This window comes from Oxyura jamaicensis, chromosome 26, assembly GCF_011077185.1.
Source record: "Oxyura jamaicensis isolate SHBP4307 breed ruddy duck chromosome 26, BPBGC_Ojam_1.0, whole genome shotgun sequence".
Lineage (NCBI taxonomy): Eukaryota > Metazoa > Chordata > Aves > Anseriformes > Anatidae > Oxyura > Oxyura jamaicensis.
Genome location: NC_048918.1, coordinates 3,904,382 through 3,922,415, shown reverse-complemented (window position 1 = coordinate 3,922,415; position 18,034 = coordinate 3,904,382). Strand labels below are relative to the sequence as shown.

At 47.8% G+C, this 18,034-nt stretch overlaps 2 protein-coding genes across 5 annotated transcripts; both read left to right on the top strand.

Annotated features, from left to right (window-relative positions):
* Positions 1 to 501: 501 nt before the first annotated feature.
* Positions 502 to 13,241, top strand: RBBP5 (RB binding protein 5, histone lysine methyltransferase complex subunit). Of its 4 annotated transcripts, none has more exons than XM_035347010.1 (14): positions 502 to 660; positions 1,340 to 1,365; positions 1,473 to 1,645; positions 2,092 to 2,232; positions 2,658 to 2,820; positions 3,252 to 3,361; positions 3,529 to 3,648; positions 4,990 to 5,143; positions 5,254 to 5,325; positions 5,873 to 5,990; positions 6,585 to 6,654; positions 7,320 to 7,549; positions 7,828 to 7,905; positions 11,323 to 13,241. In XM_035347010.1, exons 1-14 carry the CDS (start codon positions 642 to 644, stop codon positions 11,346 to 11,348), a joined length of 1,500 nt encoding a protein of 499 aa, XP_035202901.1. In that variant the 5' UTR covers positions 502 to 641; the 3' UTR covers positions 11,349 to 13,241. The 4 variants fall into 4 exon arrangements, with proteins under 4 accessions (XP_035202901.1, XP_035202900.1, XP_035202898.1 ...); XM_035347009.1 differs by having other exon boundaries at positions 11,320 to 13,241; XM_035347007.1 differs by having other exon boundaries at positions 503 to 660; positions 7,828 to 8,022.
* A 1,124-nt stretch (positions 13,242 to 14,365) lies between these two features.
* On the top strand, positions 14,366 to 15,514 carry TMEM81 (transmembrane protein 81). The gene has a single exon (XM_035347386.1). It carries the CDS (start codon positions 14,714 to 14,716, stop codon positions 15,512 to 15,514), a length of 801 nt encoding a protein of 266 aa, XP_035203277.1. The 5' UTR covers positions 14,366 to 14,713.
* The last annotated feature ends 2,520 nt before the right edge of the window (positions 15,515 to 18,034 follow it).

Below are 18,034 nucleotides of genomic sequence, written 5' to 3'. Positions count from 1 at the left end.
GCTCCCGGCAAGGCCGTGGCAGGGGCGGGCGCGGGGCCGAGCCTTCATTTTGTGTTTTATTTCGTGTTTTATTTTGTTTTATTTCGCGATTTATTTTGTGTTTGTGCGGCCCGGCCCTGACGGGGAAAGGAAAACGTGAGGAAAACGTAACGAGCCTAGGGCGTGTGGGGAAAAAAAGTGCAATAACCATCGCGACCGACCCAAACCGTTGTGGTTTTACTATATTTTTCTTTTATTTCCTGCCACCTTTCCCCTCCCTTCACCCGTGGTGAAGCCGCTCCTTTCACCCCCCCGCCCCGCCCCGAGCTGCCGGCGGCGCCCCCCGGAACCTTTGGGTCGCGGCCGCGGAACCCGCCCGGAACCTTTCTGCGTGCGCCCCCGCCGGGCTGCCCGCAGCGCTTCCTGAGCGCCGCCCCCGCCCCGCCGCCACAAAACCGGGCTGAACGGAGCCACCGCCACCCGGCCCCCGCCGGTCGAGGCCTCCCCGGGGAGAGCGGAGCGGGAGGGAAGGGAACCGCAGGATTCGGCGGAGGAGGGGAGCTGCGATCCGTCAGGCGAACGGCGGGGCGGCGCGGCGAGGCGCGGAGGCCCCCGGAGGGGTCCTTCGGGGACGGGGACGGAGGGAGCGGGACGGCGCCGCGATGAACCTGGAGCTGCTCGGTGCGGCCGGGGGGGGGCGGGGCTGGGCCGGGGGCGGCCGGCGGGGGGGAACCGGGCTGGGCCGGGCCGGGCCGGGCCGGGCCGGGCCGAGCGGCGGGGACCCGGACCCGGGAGGCTGACGGGGTACCGGGAGGGAGTCAGGGGGTGATGGAGCCCCGTGCTCGGCTCTGGGCCCCTCAGCACCAGGACGTTGAAGGCCTGGAGGGTGTCCCGAGAGGGGCTGCGGAGCTGGTGAAGGGACACAAGTCCTGTGAGGGGCGGCTGAGGGACTGGGGGTGTTTGGGCTGGGGAAGGGGAGGCTCAGGGCAGAGCTCGCTGCTCTCTGCAGCTCCCTGAGAGGAAGGCGTGGGGAGCTGGGGGTCGGCCTCTTCTCACACGTAGCCAGAGACAGGGCTAGAGGGAACGGCCTCGAGTTGTGCCAGGGCAGGTTCAGGTTGGGAATGAGGAGACATTTCTGCTCAGAAAGAGTGGTCAGGCCTTGGGATGGGTTGCCCGGGGAGGTGGTGGAGTCACCATTCCTGGGGGTGTTCAAGGAAAGGATGGACGTGGTGCTTGGGGACAGGGTTTGGTGGTGACATTGGTGGTAGGGGGACGGTTGGACCAGGTGATCTTGGAGGGTTTTTCCAACCCTAATGATTTCCAACCCTAACTCTGGTGCTGTCTTTGCATTTTGTTGCAGAATCCTTCGGGCAGAACTACCCCGAGGTAAGTGCCCCTTCTTGTACACCCCCCCTCTCCTACACCCCTTGTCCCTGTCCCCGTCCCGCTGCCAGCAGCATTCAGCCAGACCCCGACCGCCCCCTTCCCCGCAGGAGGCCGATGGCACGCTGGACTGCATCAGCATGGCCCTGACCTGCACCTTCAACCGCTGGGGCACGCTGCTCGCCGTGGGCTGCAACGACGGGCGCATCGTCATCTGGGACTTCCTGACCAGGGGCATCGCCAAGATCATCAGCGCCCACATTCACCCCGTCTGCTCCTTGTGGTGAGAGAGGGCTTAGGTTTTTTTTTTTCCCAGGGAACACTGTAACTGCATGCTTAGTGCTCTCTGAGCTAATAGCTACTGCCTCAGGAGCCACCAGGTGCGAGAGGCTGCTCTCCTTTTTGTTAGGATTTGCCTGTGTCTGTGTTTGCTGGGGATCAGGTGCTGCGATAGCCCGACTGCTCTTGATGCCTGTTTGTGGTAGCTCCTGGAATGCAGCACGCTGTGGGATACGGAGTTGCGTTTTAGGATGTTTCCCTTTAAAGTTGTTTGAAAATACGATGTGTCTAACAAGTTTGGGGCTGTTACGTGTTCACAGCTTGTTTTCACGCTAGTAGTTTTATAGTTGAACCCGATAATTAGGTCTGATAGTTTTGTGTGATTATTGGTGGACACATTTTATGCATTTGAGGAGTAATTTCTACTTGAATTCCCTCTTGGCACTGTAGCTGGAGTCGAGATGGCCACAAATTAGTGAGCGCTTCAACCGATAACATTGTGTCACAGTGGGATGTGCTCTCTGGAGACTGCGACCAGAGATTTCGATTTCCTTCGCCTATCTTGAAAGTTCAGTACCACCCTCGAGACCAGTAAGTCATGTGAAAAGAAGTTTGAATGCTCTCCTTTTGGTAAAATTAATGGTTATTAAAATACTTTGCCTTATTTTGCTAAGTAGATGCTTTCAGCCTGTCACCTTTACGTGGTTGCATTTGGTGTGGCTCTTCTTATTATGAAAGGATCAAGAAGGGAGGAGAGTGAATGTGAGGGTGATTCTTAAAACTGTGCATGGAAATGTCTTGTAGATTTTATAAGTTAACTTTATAAACGTAGAGGAGCTTCCAGAGAAAGAAAGGAAGTGAAAGTAGATAGCAGCTAAATGTCATTTTGCAGTGTAAGACAAGAGAAAACACAGGGCTGTTCTACAGAGCTCAACATAGATTGAGATGTTTTGTATGCTCCTAAATGTGAGAACTTTGGAGAACAAACTATTAATTCTTCCTTTACTGCTTTGCAGAAACAGAGTTCTGGTTTGTCCCATGAAGTCTGCGCCGGTGATGCTAACGCTGTCAGACTCCAAGCACGTTGTTCTGCCCGTGGATGATGATTCTGATCTCAACGTTGTGGCCTCCTTTGACAGGCGAGGGGAATACATTTATACAGGCAATGCCAAGGGGAAGGTGAGACTGTAGCAAGAGGCACCGGACGCAGTAGCTTAGATTATTTCCTGTCTTTATCGAGATGTTTGGTGTCTCCAGGTTGCGTTCTGTGCTTTGAGTAAGGCTTCCTGAATGTCTCTTGAATAACCGACATGTTGCCACGATCATCTTCACCTTCGCATTTCGTCTTTGACGATCTGTAACATACGGATCTCTGTCTGAGTTAGGCCTTTGTGTTCCTGTTGTCTTTGTATTTGTTAGATCCTTTTCCAGTGTAAATAAACCAATGTTAATGTCACAACTGGTAGAAACTACAGCTGCAGAGCCTCAACTATTCCTGTGTAGATTGCTGAGGCTTCTGTTTTCAGGGTTAGTGGCAGATGTGAAAGGTGCCGAAAGTGGAGTGAGTCATAATGAAGACACTGATGGCCTTCTGTTTCCTTGATCTTCAGATCTTGGTCTTAAAAACAGACACTCAGGATCTTGTTGCTTCCTTCAGAGTGACAACTGGAACCAGCAACACCACAGCTATTAAATCAATTGAATTTGCTCGGAAAGGAAGGTGAGTTATTTCATTTATCAAGTGCTGTCTTTAAAGATGAGCTGCAAGCTGACTGTACAAGGTCTTAACAACTTCCACAATTGTTTCATGCAACGTATTCCGACTCTTTTTTATTTTCTTATATTTTTTTTTAATGCAATGCATGTTCTGTGGCATCCTTCCTACAGCTGCTTCTTGATAAACACAGCTGACAGGATAATCAGGGTGTATGATGGCCGTGAAATTTTAACCTGTGGCCGAGATGGGGAGCCTGAACCGATGCAGAAGCTGCAGGATTTAGTGAACAGGTAAGAGGCCGGAGAATGGGTGAAAGCCTGTCTTGAAAAGGTTTTGTTTTGTGTGTTCTGTACTAATGGGAGCATCTGCACGAAGGTGTGGTGGTTTTACTCGAGTGGGCAGCAGAGCTCCACCACAACCGCTCTCTCACTCCCCCTCCTCAAAGAGGAACGGGGAGAAAATACGATGAAAAGTGCTCAAGGGTTGAGATAAGGATGAGGAGATCGCACAGTAATTATTGTGACGGGCAAAACACTCAGCATAGGGAGACAGTAAGATTTATTGCCTATTGCTAACAAGCTAGGGAAGTGAGAAACAAAGGAAAGAAACCAAAAGCACCTTCCCCCACATCCACCCTCTTCCACCTCCTCCCCCCGAGCGGTACGGGGGAATGAGGGTTATAGTCAGTCTGTAGCGCTTCTTCTCCGCCGCTCCTTCTCGGTCACTCTCATCCCCTGTGCTGTGTCCCCTCCCACGGGATGCAGTCCTTGCTGAACTGATCCGGCGTGGGCTGCCCACAGGCAGCAGCTCTTCAAGAACTGCTCCAGATATGGGTCCGTACCACGGGGTCCATCCCTTGGGAGCAAACTGCTCCAACCTGGGTCCCCCATGGGCAGCAGCTCCTGCCAGCTCACCTGCTCCTGCATGGGCTCCTCTCCATGGGCTGCAGGTCTGGCCCGGAATCTGCTCTGGCAGGGGTCTTCCACAGGCCACAGCATCCATCGGTGCAGGTCCACCTGCTCCCCCGTGGTCTCCTCCACGGGCTGCTGCGTGGAACCCTGCTCCACCGTGGTGCTCCATGGGCTGCAGGGGGACAGCCTGCTTCACCATGGGCCTCACCACAGGCCGCAGGGGACTTCTGCTCCAGTGCCTGGAGCACCTCTCCCCCTCCTTCGCTGACCTTGACTCCTGCAAGGCTGTTCCTCACTCCTCTCACTCTCCCAGCTGCTGTGTGGTGCAGTGTGGTTTTGTTTTTGTTTTTTTTTTTTCCCTCCCTGTCTTAAATCTGCTCTCACAGAGGCACAAACAACATCACTTATTGACTCAGCTCTGGTCAGCAGTGGGGCCCTTACCAACCATGGGGCAGCATCGAGATCCTTCTCTCAGAAGCCACCCCGATGCCCCCCTGCTACCAAAACCTTGCCACGTAAACCCACTACAGAAGGGTAACTCAGTATTTGTTTGGTGTAACGGACAGGCGTTTTTATTTGAAACTTGTGAGTCACAATTTGATCTGAAATGTTATTTGTGGATGGAAGGATATAAGAATATAAGTTCTTGGTCTGGAGAACAGCCCTCCATACTGTGCTGTTGTTTAATTGCTTCCTTGGAATTTTTTCTTTTGCGGGCAGGACCCCATGGAAGAAGTGTTGTTTCTCTGGTGATGGTGAATATATAGTAGCAGGTTCGGCACGACAGCATGCCCTATACATCTGGGAGAAAAGCATTGGAAACCTAGTGAAAATCCTCCATGGGACCAGAGGAGAGCTGCTCTTGGATGTAGCAGTAAGAGCACTGCCCACTAGTGCTGTGTTTCTTGTTATTTTGCAAGCTAAGCTTTCTTAGTTCTGTTTACCAATTAAGCTCCTTCTCTTCTCTCTTTCACGTAAACCTAGTGGCATCCTGTCCGGCCGATCATAGCTTCCATTTCCAGTGGTGTTGTATCCATATGGGCTCAGAATCAAGTGGTAAGCGTTTTAGATTATTTCCTTAAGAGAATTCCCTGGTGGTTTCCATTCTAGCTGACTGGATGTTTGTGTGTTGAAATCCTTTATTGAATCCCAGTTCAGCAAGCTCTCGGCTTCACCTGCCTGACTTGAAAGATGTTTGCCATCTCGTTGAATGTGAGGAGGGTGCGTATGCTTCAGCTGCTGAACACATTAAGCGTTGTGTTAAGTCCCAGGGACGTTTTGTGCATGGATGGTGCCCTTCTGAATGTGTTGAGTATAGGAAGTCTGAGTGCGTGTGCCAAACCTGCAGCGTGCAACATACCACTTTGGTTTTAGGGGTAACGACGTACATTTCCATATTTAAGGAGTAAGGTCATATTGCCAGTAGGAGCTGATTCACGCGGTTCCTATTTGGCATGTGACTCTCTGTGATTGAGCCGTGACTTTTTGTGATCTTGCACATGGCTTGGGGGCTTGAAGGCAGCATGAGATTGTAATTGCACCAGTCCTCGCTGTGGTTGCTCTTACTCTGTAAAGTAAAATTCACCTTGAATTTGTGGTGTAGGAAAACTGGAGTGCCTTTGCGCCTGACTTCAAAGAACTGGATGAGAATGTAGAATATGAAGAGAGGGAGTCCGAGTTTGACATTGAAGATGAAGATAAGAGTGAACCAGAACAGACAGGTAACGCCTAAACTGTGTTCCTGTGTGACAAAGGTGTGCTCAGCAGTTCAGTTGTTACAAATGATTTGTAGTCCAATTATATGGTCATAATAAAAACTAAAGCTAGTGGTCACGGTAGCATACGTGGGTAGTAAGTGGCAAGCAGCAGTGGATAAACGAAGACACACAAATCGACAGTCAGTGTGATTCCTCCTAACTGACGTCGTATTTGCTTAACAAGGCTTCCCCTTGGCATTGTGTTTTCGGTTAAAGGCAACAGCAAACTGACCCGTGGTTGTATGGGCTTGCTCTCACCAGAAGCGATGCTGAATTTGAATCAATAGCAGCACAACTTGGCCGCTTGGTGGTGCCAAAAAATTGTGTACTGGAAAAGGCTGTCCTTGCTACAGAAAGAAGCAAGGGTGCTTCCCAGCACACCACAGAGCTCTCCTCACCAGGCTCTGCAGTACCTCACGCATTTAGAGTACTTTTTTTTCTAGCATTTTCTAGTATTAAAACATAACATTGGCTTGTGGGAACAAAGCATTAAAACCAGTTCTAAGTAATTTGTTCTTTTAATTCTGGTCTTTAATTCTTTTTTCCCCTGGTTCTTAGGTGCTGATGCTGCAGAAGATGAAGAAGTGGATGTAACTAGCGTGGATCCCATTGCTGCCTTCTGTAGCAGGTAAAAGAATAATTTTGTTTAAAGTACGAATACAAAATGTATCACTAAGATTGCAGTATAATATAACAGCCCTCCCAACATACTTGTATCTTCTGTGTCTTTCCTGTATTGGATAGAAAGAGTTACTTGTGTAAAAAGCCACTTGCAGAGGCTGAGGTGCAGCTTTGGGTATGGATTGCTACATGTCAGGTGGTCACAGCAAGAAGAAGGTGTATGTTTCAGTTGTTAACTGCTCTGGGTGAGGAAGATAAAAAACCAAGATGAGCCATGTCCCTTCCTTCCTCTTTTTTTTTTTTTTAAGTACTCAGTGCATCTCTGAGAAACAGTCAAGAGTGTTGTCTTTTCTCTCTGTCCCAGAGTCTCCTGTTAATCACCATCTGTCTTGCATAGGAGAACATTTGGCAGTCTTTGACCGTGACACTCGTGTGGTATGCTTTCCCTCCAAGAATGACAAGCCTTGTCTTCACAGCACTCCCACTTTGCTCCTTACTGTCTTCGGTTATAGTGTTGGATATTTGTACAGAGTTCTCAAGCTGCCAAATGCCTTGGCCAACTACACAGCATGGATACATGACTGCTCCTTGCAGAGACAGGTCTTGGTTTGTGCATGTGGAGATGTCAAAGAGCACTAGTTTTAAAGGAGAGCCTACTTTTTTCTTTCATAGTGATGAAGAACTGGAGGACTCCAAGGCTCTGCTTTACTTACCCATTGCTCCTGAAGTGGAAGATCCAGAAGAAAACCCCTATGGGCCTCCCCCTGATGCTGTTCAGAGCTCTTTAAGCGATGAGGGAATAGGTTCTGAGAAGAAGAGGCAGTCCTCCTCTGACGGACCTCAGGCACCAAAGAAGAAGCCCAAAACCACCAACATTGAACTACAAGGAGTACCTAATGATGGTGATTAGAAGCTGCCTTTGTTTTAGTGCCTATTTTGCATCTGACATAGTTTTTAGCTTTGCCTAGTCAGAATACTAGGTGGTCACTTGGTCATTTTCTGTGAAGTTACCTCTTACAGCAATGATTAATGGCCCCATACTCTGTGAAGTTTGCTGGCCTTTCTCAAACTGGAAATGAGAACAGGCATCCCAAAACTAGTTTTTAACGTTGTTTGTATTTAACATCTGATTTAGGTGTCCTAAAGATAACTCCTCTTGGTAACACGTTGCTTTCCACAGAAGTCCATCCGCTGCTGGGTGTGAAGGGAGATGGTAAATCCAAGAAGAAGCAAGCAGGCAGGCCTAAAGGATCAAAAGGTAAAGACAAAGATTCTCCATTTAAACCGAAACTCTACAAAGGGGACAGAGGTGCTTTACCTCTGGAAGGAGCAGCGAAGGGTAAAGTGCAGGCGGAGCTGGGACAGCCTTTGACAGGTAAGGACCCAGCGTGAGCGTCGTTGCTTGCTTGGTGGCCTTGCTTTGTACAGACCCTGACTTAATTCAGTCGTAGCATTTTATCTTCCCAAATGGCACCTGCTCACTAGATGTTTAGCTGCTGCCAAGGATAGGCAAGATTTTACGCTTTATTTTTGTGGAAGGGCTTTTAATATTTTAGTAAAACTGATACCCATGCATGTGGTGTTGCATATAACGAGCAAGTAGGGTTTTTCGTAGAGATGGAGCGCTATTTCAAAAGCAAAATATCTTTTGATGCCTTTAGTCTTTTTGTTAACTTCTGTCAATTCCTACATTCACGATAACTGTGCTCAGTTTGGCTGGGTAGGTTTTGACAGCAAAAATGTAAATAGTGAAGGGTTCAGAAGCTTAAATTGATATTTTGTGCCATTAATGGTGTAAAAAAGTTCTGTAAGCTGCACTAGGAAATGAAGCAGGTATCAAAAGTCTGGTTTTGAGGATTAGAAATACTGTCTGCTGATTTAGGAGAGGTTTTATTTCCCTCTTGTCTGGGACTCAGCTAAATGACCTCGTAACTGGGGTTTTCCATTTCCTGTCTGAACCAGATCATTGTTATAAATGGTTTCTGCCAAAATACACCCCCGTGACTTTCCACTAGGCAAAGAGTAGCACTGCTTAAAGGAGCGTAGTAAAAGATCGAGCATTGCCTGTTTGATCAGTGGACCCTAAGATAATAATCAGGAGCTGAATTTTCTACACACAGCTATGCAGTAGCCTTAGTTAAATTCCAGGAAGCATGGATGCTGTAAAAGAGGACAGGTTTTGTTGTCCCTTTCTACATTTTTTAAAATCATGTTTTGTTAGTTGCTGACTCTAGAACGAGCCTTGCAGTCCCCTGTGTGAGAGCCCAGCTGGTGACAGTGTTTCCCATCTGTCTCGTTTGCTACTTGAGCATATATGGGACAAGTTCACTCAGGTGTAGCAAGGGAAGTATGTGTTTGGGTTAAATGATGTGAGTTCCACAGAGAGCTCAGCGCTGATATATCAACGGATTCAAAGACACGATACAATTGATAGATCAAATTTCACATTTCCTTGAACTCAGCAGCTGCTGCTGTGGATTTTAGACTGCACAGAGTTGATTTTTATTGTTTTTTAAACCCCTTTCTTCCCTCACTGCTGGTCCTACGTTACCCACCTTGCTTATTGTCCTTCCTGCTCTGCTCCTGTTACGTTGCTTGTGCTAGTACTGATAACTGCTACGTGCAGAAAAAGGGGATGTGATGAAAGAAACTTGGCTGTAAGTGGCAAAACATGGTGAATGTTTTCTGGGCTTCTATTTAATCCTTTCACATTGCACCTTACAAAATCTGGAAATAAAACAGGTAGTTGAGTCCTTAGACCTTGTTTGTAGCCTGAGCAGGACGAACTAGCTTCTGGTGTCAGGGTTACCAGGCAGGGCAGTTCTCTCTTGATTTCTCAGGTCATTAGGGGCAATCCAATCTGCTTAGAAGTACAATAGTAAGGAATTGTCTGGGTCAATGCAGATTCTCAGATGTCTGCTGGCATCTGTTAAACATCCTGACTTCTGTTGTGCCATGCTGGGTGGACAAGGCTAGTCTGAAGACCAGATGAGTATAACCCTTCATCAGCAAGCCTGTTGATTGCTTTCTTTTATCGCGCTGCTAATTAACGTGGCCATATGCAAAAGGACATAAAGAGAGAGGAACGTGCACTGGAAACTTAACAATGTGGCTTCCCAGACAAATTTCAGTGGTTAATTGTTTCAAAATAAAATGCTGAATATCTTACCCGTATTTAAGTAACTGTATAAGCACTTCAGAAAACCATGTGTGATCGCTTTCAGAGAAATGGTTTAAATAGCAGGTATGTTTTGCCCTTTTTTTTCCAAGGTGTATGTTTCTGAAACTTTCTTATCACTTTTTACTAATTTACTTGATCCATCACTGTAGGCAGATCTCAGTGTACTTTCCTCTTGGCAGCTTGTAATCGTTGTTGCATCAATCTGCTCTACAGAGCTGCAGGAAAATATTGCTCCCATTTCCTCTAACATATTGCAAATAAAGCAAGATTCTAGACAGGCCCCTGGTTTTGTTTTTTTGCACATAATTGGAAATCATATCTGGGAGGATTTTTGTATGGTTTTGCTTACAGTTCTTGGTGCAATACTGATAGTCTGTTCTGTGCATTTTTACTTGCTATTGCTGCTGAGCTTCAGATGCAAATAATCATAGCAAATAATCGGTATTGCTAGGGTGGACCGCTGTCCCAGCAGCGTCTGTTACTGTGCTCCCTTGTTCAGTACCACTGACCAACCAGATCATGCAGTAGGTCCCACCAGTTAGTGTTGGAAGCATCTGTATGAGTCGTAGGATGAAAGCAACAGTCCACTGAAAAAAAATCTGTCACTTGGATCTCTCAAAGCTCACAGCCATCTTCTCATGAAGTTCGTGTCTGCCTTCCTTTGTTCTCTTTATGGCTTTTGCTTATAACTCCTGTTTTGGGCAGCCAGTTTTTTCTTGGGTCTGCCAATGTTCCACCACCTGCAAATAGGTGCTTTCAAACTGAAGTGGCCTTCTGCTTGCCATGCTGGAGCCGGATTGGCTTCTCTGTGCCTCTTGCATGAAGCTGTTAGTTCTGCTAGTTCCTTGTGCTGATATAAGTAATCAGTCCTTAAAACTGCATCTCAGTGAGCGTTTTTTCTCTGGCAGCTGTTGTCTGAATTGCCATAACACAGCGTGTTCTGCAAGCTGCGTGGCTGGGACCTGGAGCCTGCTGCAGGCTGTCTCTGTGGCTGTGCTGTGCAGCCTGCCAGCAAACATCCTAGTGTTAAAGCAGATGTGTCAAAATCGGATTTCAGTAAAGACAAACTGGGAAGCTCGATCTATTTTATGGTCTTAGAATAAAATCATGCAGCATTCTGATTTAACCCCTAATGAGGTGAAACACATTTCAGTTGTTTCTGCTTTGAGATTTTGGGGTCGATGAGTCCAAAAATTTTCCACCAGGTAAGTTTGCTTGTGCCTCTGTGGAATAAAAGCTCAGAGGTTCTTAGCCACCTTGGCCTTGCCTATGCACGTGATCTGAAAAGCAGAAATACTGAAGATCTCGATTTGTCATAGGTACTATCTTGTTGATCATATCTCAGTCTGGAAAGAATAGCTTTATCTAGAAAACCCTATTCTCTTTTTTTTTTTTTCCTGGAAATGCTTGTAACATTTGGTGGTCTCTGGTTTCTTGTAACATCTGTTTGAGCCTGATGATTTATTTTTCACCTGTCTTTGATCTCTTTAGCAGGTGGTGCAATCTCAGAATTGTTATGAAGACATTCTTCCTTACCTTCCCCTGTTCTTTCCTATATTGGCACCATTAATACGGAAAATAGATGAAATGCTCAGTCAGAACGGACTGGCTATCATACAGCAGCCTGATTGTTCATGGATTCAGGGAGTGACTTTTATAAGAAATGAATATCGAAGAGGAAATGGCCTTCATTCTTCCTTAATTGCCTCTTCATCGAACAGTGTAAGATGCTGACTCTCAGGTCATGCGATTTGCAAAGAGACTTAATTGGACTGCCTTTGTGTTGTCACGTATCACCGTTTCTCAACCGAGCTGGTACCCAACACATTGCCACTCCAGAGCTTGTCAACCTTTTTTAAAGTAATTTTTTTGTTCCTGGATTGAAGAATACCTAAAGTGTATGGTTTTTATTCCCGGTACCGTATGGCTTTGTATCCTCCAGACTTCCCTTGGCTATTCATTTTCATTTCGGCCAGCTGTAGGTCCTTCTCTGCTAGCTGCACTACTTCTCAGCTGTTCTGTTAGTTCAGTGCGATGTCTTCTGTGCTGACATGCTTAGTGAAACACTGCTACTGATTATGTGCCAGGTTTGATTTCATCGCAAGTGGATAGAGACGTAAAGCGAAGAATCAAGACACCCTCTGAAGTCTGCAAAAAATGAGTCGTCATAGAGTGGATATTTGAGACGTGAAGGACGACTCTGCTTGTGGGAAGAGGAACAAAGGAAAGTAGCTCTAGATAAAATACTCAGTTTATTTGCTTTCATCTAGACTGTAATATGAAAAGCTGTGTTGGCAGTTTCTTTCCGTCCTTGCAAGTGTTTTTATTCTGTTTCTTTCCTTTAAGATGTACTACCAGACACAATTGGTTTCCTCCTTTGCTGGTGTATACTAGCAGTTAGAAAAGAAGCAGAGCCAATATTTATCCTAACTGTATTTTTTCAGTAATCTTTCCAAGACTTAAAGATGAAATGAATAACAATGTGATCGTATAAAAAACAAAACATATGGAACTCGAATTTTTTAAAAACGATCTTTTGTTTTATTTCTTTTCCACTTCTGGATCAAGAATAGAAGAACGATGAACGCTCGCAGCTTCTTCCCAGCTGTACTTCAAGCTTTTATTTCTTAATGACATTTGTAATGTTTTCTTTGTGGGAATGGCAAGAGACACTGCTCTGTCCCGTACCTACAGCCTGATCCTTCTGCACTAGACCAACGGCTTGCTAAGAGAAAGCTTTCCTTCCTAATGCCCTTTGTTTTGTAGTGACTCTCACGGTTCCTATGCAACACTTCATTTTTTTTCCCAGTTGTAATTATTGAGCTATCTCCATGTATTTAAATTTTCAAAGTATGCTGCAGACATTAAAAGCCAGGAAGAGGAGTCGTAAAGAGATGTGTTAATTTATGGTCGGAAGCGTGCTGTAATCGTGTGAGATACGAGCATGGGAAGAAGGGAGGCGTTTTAAATCGGAAGGATTTTTTAAAACTGGTATTTTCATTTCTGGCTTTGGTACAGTGTTCTGCTTGATGAAATTCCTTCCCACGTGTACAGTATTAGTTTTCTTTGTTCTTTCTGCTTATAGGACAGTTTGCATCTTTTCTAGAACGCTGTTATGTCAAATCCCCCCGTATGTGGCATGGCTGAGCTCACAGGCTTTCAAAGATGCACAGGCAATGGTTCTCTAGATTATTTTACAGCATATTATTTGCCACAGACTCCAGCTGTGACTCCATTTCTGTTAAAACTTCTTTGTACAGTGTATATGTCCTTGGTTTTTCTTCCATCTTTGATTTTTCGGTATGTGTAGTTTTGTACAGTATTTGTCAGATACTGGCTTGCTGGTAGCACATAGCAGCGATGTTAGTTTTTGTGTCTGTAAATAAAGATGTACGTTTTATTTCCTAAAGTCAGTGGGTAAGTTTTGGCTGTTCCGTGCTTCCTGATCGTTTATATCGTGACAGTGGCTGGGAATCCCCCAACACAGCTCTGGTGCAAGTGTGTTGTACCTTCACCGCAGCTGGTGTCTTGTGCTCCTTTTGTTTCGATTTTGGTTTTTTATTTCTTTAAGGTGGCATTTGGTTGCAGTAGCAAATCTCTAGCGTAATAATAAGTGCCGTATACCTGAGTGCACCTCTGGGACAGCCGTGCTGAAAGCGGAGCTGAGCACAAAGTGTGCCGCCTGTAGCCGGCGTAACTGGATGTGAAACTGTCTTAGATCTTCCAAAGTTATCATTTTAATAAATTAAGGGGTTTTAGAAAAAGAAGCAAGGATATTCATTAGCAAAGCTGTTGAAGAACAAGGCAATCTAACCCCGTTCTGCAATCCATAATTCAGTTGTTGGTGGAGAGACGATCGATTATTGACCTGGCTTGACTGTAGTTCAAGTCCTGCGTCAAAAGAAACAGCTTTGACTTTTTTCAAGAACTTTTTTAGTAGTGCATTATTCTTAGGATGCTTGAATACTTGGTGAATTCTGTTGGGATGTCTCCTCTTTATACCCTCTCCAGCTGTGACAGTGAATAGGGGATTTTGGTTTTACAAATTCATAAACTGAACGTGGAGATTTTGCCTCCGAGATCGCTCGTTGGAGCCCGTGGCTGTACGTGACACAGCGGATGGGGCTCAGGAGACGCCCTGAGGTCAGCGCTGTTGAATCCCAAGCAGAGCCCGTCTGTGACATCGCCGCCCTGGAACGTGAGCTCACGGAGCAGCTTTGCTGAGCCCTGTGTAGAGATGGATGGCATCAGGGATACAACCCTGTTCACCTGGCCTTTGCTCGGTGGATAATGTGATAGCACTGAAGTCAAAATCTCATTTTCATGGCCTTGGTCACTTGGGCATTGCCTTGGATTTTTGGGATGCGCACGTGTGATAAAACTGCAGGTGCTGCCGAAGTCACGGTGACTTCCTCGCACTGAACAGTGCTACTGTGAGAGTCCCACTGATGATTACTTACATTGTTATATGGCTTCTTGAGAAAATTAAACTGGGACAACACAGTGGAAATTCATTAAAACAGCGTGTAAAGTCTTACGGAGAGGGAAGGAGGACTTCATCTTTTTTAAATTGTCAGATGGATCCCAGTTGCTGGGTAAGGTGAATTCAAACATTCTGCTGCCCTGTTACCAGAACCAGAACTCGGGATTCGTTCTGACCGGCACGGTGACGTGCTGCCTCTTCTTTAGCAGTGTTATACTTCAAGCCTGTCTCGTTAGAGGATTTCTCCTAACGGAAGGATGAGGTCTTGAAGGTGATGCTGGTGGCATTTCAGAAACGCTAAGTATGGAGGCTTACAAGGAGTGATTTCTTTTATTATTATTTTTTTTTTTACTGCTGAATTTACACGGCTGTAGAGAGTGGCAGATCTGCTCGATAACTGACATGAAGGCGTTAGGGAGCAGATGGATCCTTGGGATGTTCTCTTGTGCTTTCTGCCTTCCCCTGGCAGTCTCCTTTCAAAAAGTCACCATCCCGGCAGAGCTGAAGTCGGTAGTGGCTAAAGTCGCTGTGAACGCCACGTCCTGCAGCGTCACCTGCGGGCTGGGCTTCAAGCTGGAGGAGATGTGCGAGATCACTCCGGCCGGGGAGAGGAGAAACTGCACCACGCGCCGCTCCCCCTGCCTCACCACCTGGGGCTGTGGCTTGCTCCACTTCACCGTCCCAGTGGGCAAACCGTTCACCTTCAGCTGCCTGAGCTCGGACACGGCTGGCTTTGTTAGCGGAGCCTATACCTACACGTGGAGGCTCGCCCCAGGCCTCATCACCATGAACGACGTCCTGTTCGGACCTTTCAGAAACCCTGGCTATGTCGTCAGGTTTTCCCCCACCAGGGAGTCGGACGCGGGGACTTACCGGTGCGATGTGCGGATGCTGAAGACGTTCAGGGTCATCAAGAGAATCTACTTCGGGGTGAGAGTGATCCGGAATGACTTAATGGATCTGGACTTTCAGAAGTCCTTGACTCACGAGCAGAAGCTGGCAGCGAATGAGGTGGAAGGAATCAAAGGAAACAACACCCACACAGAAGGGCGGCAGCAGCGGCACTTCTGGCAAAGAAAATCATTTTATAAATCCCTGATAGGAATTGGAAGCGGAGTGATGGGAGTTGTCTTACTGAGAGCAGCTCTCCACTCGCTGCAGAAGACTTTGAGAAGGGATGCAGAGACACAGCCTGAGCTTTAATGCGATTGCTGTTCTGTCATGTTTGTTGTAACAAATACAGCAATGTTAGTACCGATGCAGCATTTCGTGGTGAGGTTTGTTAATGGGGCAGTTTGTTACCGGACTGTGAAGCTTAACAGAAGAATTGGTAAGTTGGTGAGTTAGCACCAGAGCGTGGGGCTCAGCCGTGGAGTGCAGGCCGTGTCTCCAGCTAGGGCAAGGCTCTTGTTCCCTCCATGGTTCCCTACGTGGTATGAAAGGATGGTGGATGTTCTCTACCCCTGCAGCGGTCCAGACAGAAGTTAAGAGGATACTGAGCCACAGAAAACTGCCCGATACTCCTCAAACTAGCCTTTATCTTACCTCTACTTGCTCTGTTTGTTTGTTTTGTAGCTGATGACTTGGGATCCTGCTTCTGCCTTCTTGTTTCTTCTGCCTCGCCCAGAGCTGTGGCCGTGCGGGCTGACCCAGACGCCTGCTTTTGGTAGGTGCTGTTCTCCAGAGGCGCAAAGAAGCGAGGGTGCAGCAGCTGGGCGCAGAAACGTGGTTTCCAGGCTGCCTGCTGTCCCCACCAAACCCAAGCACTCCATCCTCGGGAGCTGGGTGTGCAGGGACGAGGCGAGCCACCGCTGCCTGCTGTCCCTACAGACGTTTGTCTCCTGCCGCTGGAGCTCAGGAAGCGAGAATCAAGTGAGAGCCGGGAGCTTCCACACTCCTTTGTAGTTCAGAACAGCGAGGCGGGGAGCAGTAGGTAGCACAACCAATCTTCAGTTTGAGCACGGCTGCTCGGGAACATAACGGGGTGTTTTTAATCACTGCTCCGAGCTGAGCTCACTCCTAAAAATCTTTAAAGGGGGAGGAGAGGGAAGAGTTCAGTGGGCTTGTGGATCTTTCATTTTTCTTGGTGACTAATAAGTATAAAACATGCAGCAACTCAGTAGGGAGCACTGGTGCCCCTGTGGCCGCAGAATCCACAGAGGGACCTATTAAGTGCCTTCTCCTTCTAGTTTCAGCCTCAATTTGAGAGTAAACAACTATATTTACCAAGTCCATTTCCTTTTTTCCATGAACCAAGGCACAGGAATGCATAGCACATCCTATTCTGTGGAAAATAATGATACAGCTCTAATATTTAAGATCAAAGCGTACTATTTTTTTTCTTTCTGCCAGAGCTAAAAAATGCTTTAATGTCAAAAGAGTTGGGCATACAAGGAAATACCTTGTTTGCAGAGCCTCCTGCGGAAGGAAAAAAACTGAAATGCAGCAAGCCAAGTCTGCGTGTATGATTAAGTAGCTAACAAGTTCATCGAGACAACGAGCTGTAGAGCATGGGGCTGCCTGGCTGAGTCTGGGTGGAGAAGCAAGCCCACCATCAGGCTGGAGTTCTCAGTTTGGAGCTCTGCCAAGCTCCCTGCTTCCGTGGGAGGACTTCGGTGGGCACACCTGCTGCAGCAGGCTGTCCACTCGAAGGGAGCCGTTGAGCAGGGACAGAAGGTGCCTCTTTTTCTAGTAGCCTGGCTCTGGGGGCACGTGGGAGCCCTTGGGAAGATGCGCGGTCCCTTTCTTCTGTGGTCGGTGCTGGCTTTGTCCTCGCTCTGCTGTTCCTTCTGGCTCTGCAACTCTTTCCTCTGTTTGTTCCTTTCCCAGCTCTGCTTCCTCTGCGCCTTACTCCAGGATTTCCCAGTCTCGAGCTCGCTGCGGGTGTCCTCGTCTGCGGTCAGCCTGCTTCCTTCTGTGCCTCTCCAGGCCCTGTCCTGTAGCATCCTTGCGTTGCTTCTGCAAGGACCGCTCGCTCCCTGGTGCAGCAGCCTCCGTCTGTTCCCCTTACCCCTGCTTTGCCCTCTGGGCTTTCTCTGCAGCGCCCTGGTTTTGCTGAGGTGCTGTGCAGCAGCCGTGTCCCGCAGCGAGCTGGTGGGGCTCCTGTAGCGATGTGCCTGACAAGGAGTTTGAAGCTCTTTCGGGCCATCGGGGGTGTTTGGTGGTGGTGGGCGCACATCTCTGGCTGCTTCTGCTCCTTGGTTCTCACCGGGCACGTAACTGGGTTCATCGTTGCTGTTGCAGTCCTGTGGCAGCATCAAAGAAAGCCCTGCAGAGAAACCAGACGGGTACACAGGTTCCTCCGGAGCCACTGAGAGGGGCTGGGGCTGTGCTGGGGGTGACATGGGTACGTATTTTTTAATGGAATGGCCAAAGCACGGAACCAGGACCTAGGCAGCAGCTAGCTCAGGTCGGTAGCTGCCGCTATGAGAAATGCGGCTTGGAGAAATGTGGGCTGATGTTGTGCTTCGTGTGCTAGGCATTGCTGCTTTCTGGGGGGGCGTTTATCCCCAGTGACACGTACGTACCCGTCCGGGCAGAGATCTAAACGTGATTTGCTGCTGCTTTGTTCCATGTGGCTCGTCCCCTGCTACAAAGTCCATCTGGGTTGCAGCATCAGATGGTTGGGGGAGCTTGTGGGCAGACTTCTCTTGGTGCGCTTCCAGTGTGACGTGGTCTCCATTGCTCTGGAATATCTTTAGGACCTCCTGTAAGCTGGCTCTG

Coding starts and splice junctions, on each gene's coding strand:
- RBBP5 (XM_035347006.1), top strand. Junction 1,366..1,472: donor TCGGGCAGAACTACCCCGAG/GTAAGTGCCCCT, acceptor CCTTCCCCGCAG/GAGGCCGATGGCACGCTGGA. Junction 7,550..7,827: donor ACAAGGAGTACCTAATGATG/GTGATTAGAAGC, acceptor TGCTTTCCACAG/AAGTCCATCCGCTGCTGGGT.
- TMEM81 (XM_035347386.1), top strand. CDS start 14,714: ATGAAGGCGTTAGGGAGCAGATGGATCCTTGGGATGTTCTCTTGTGCT.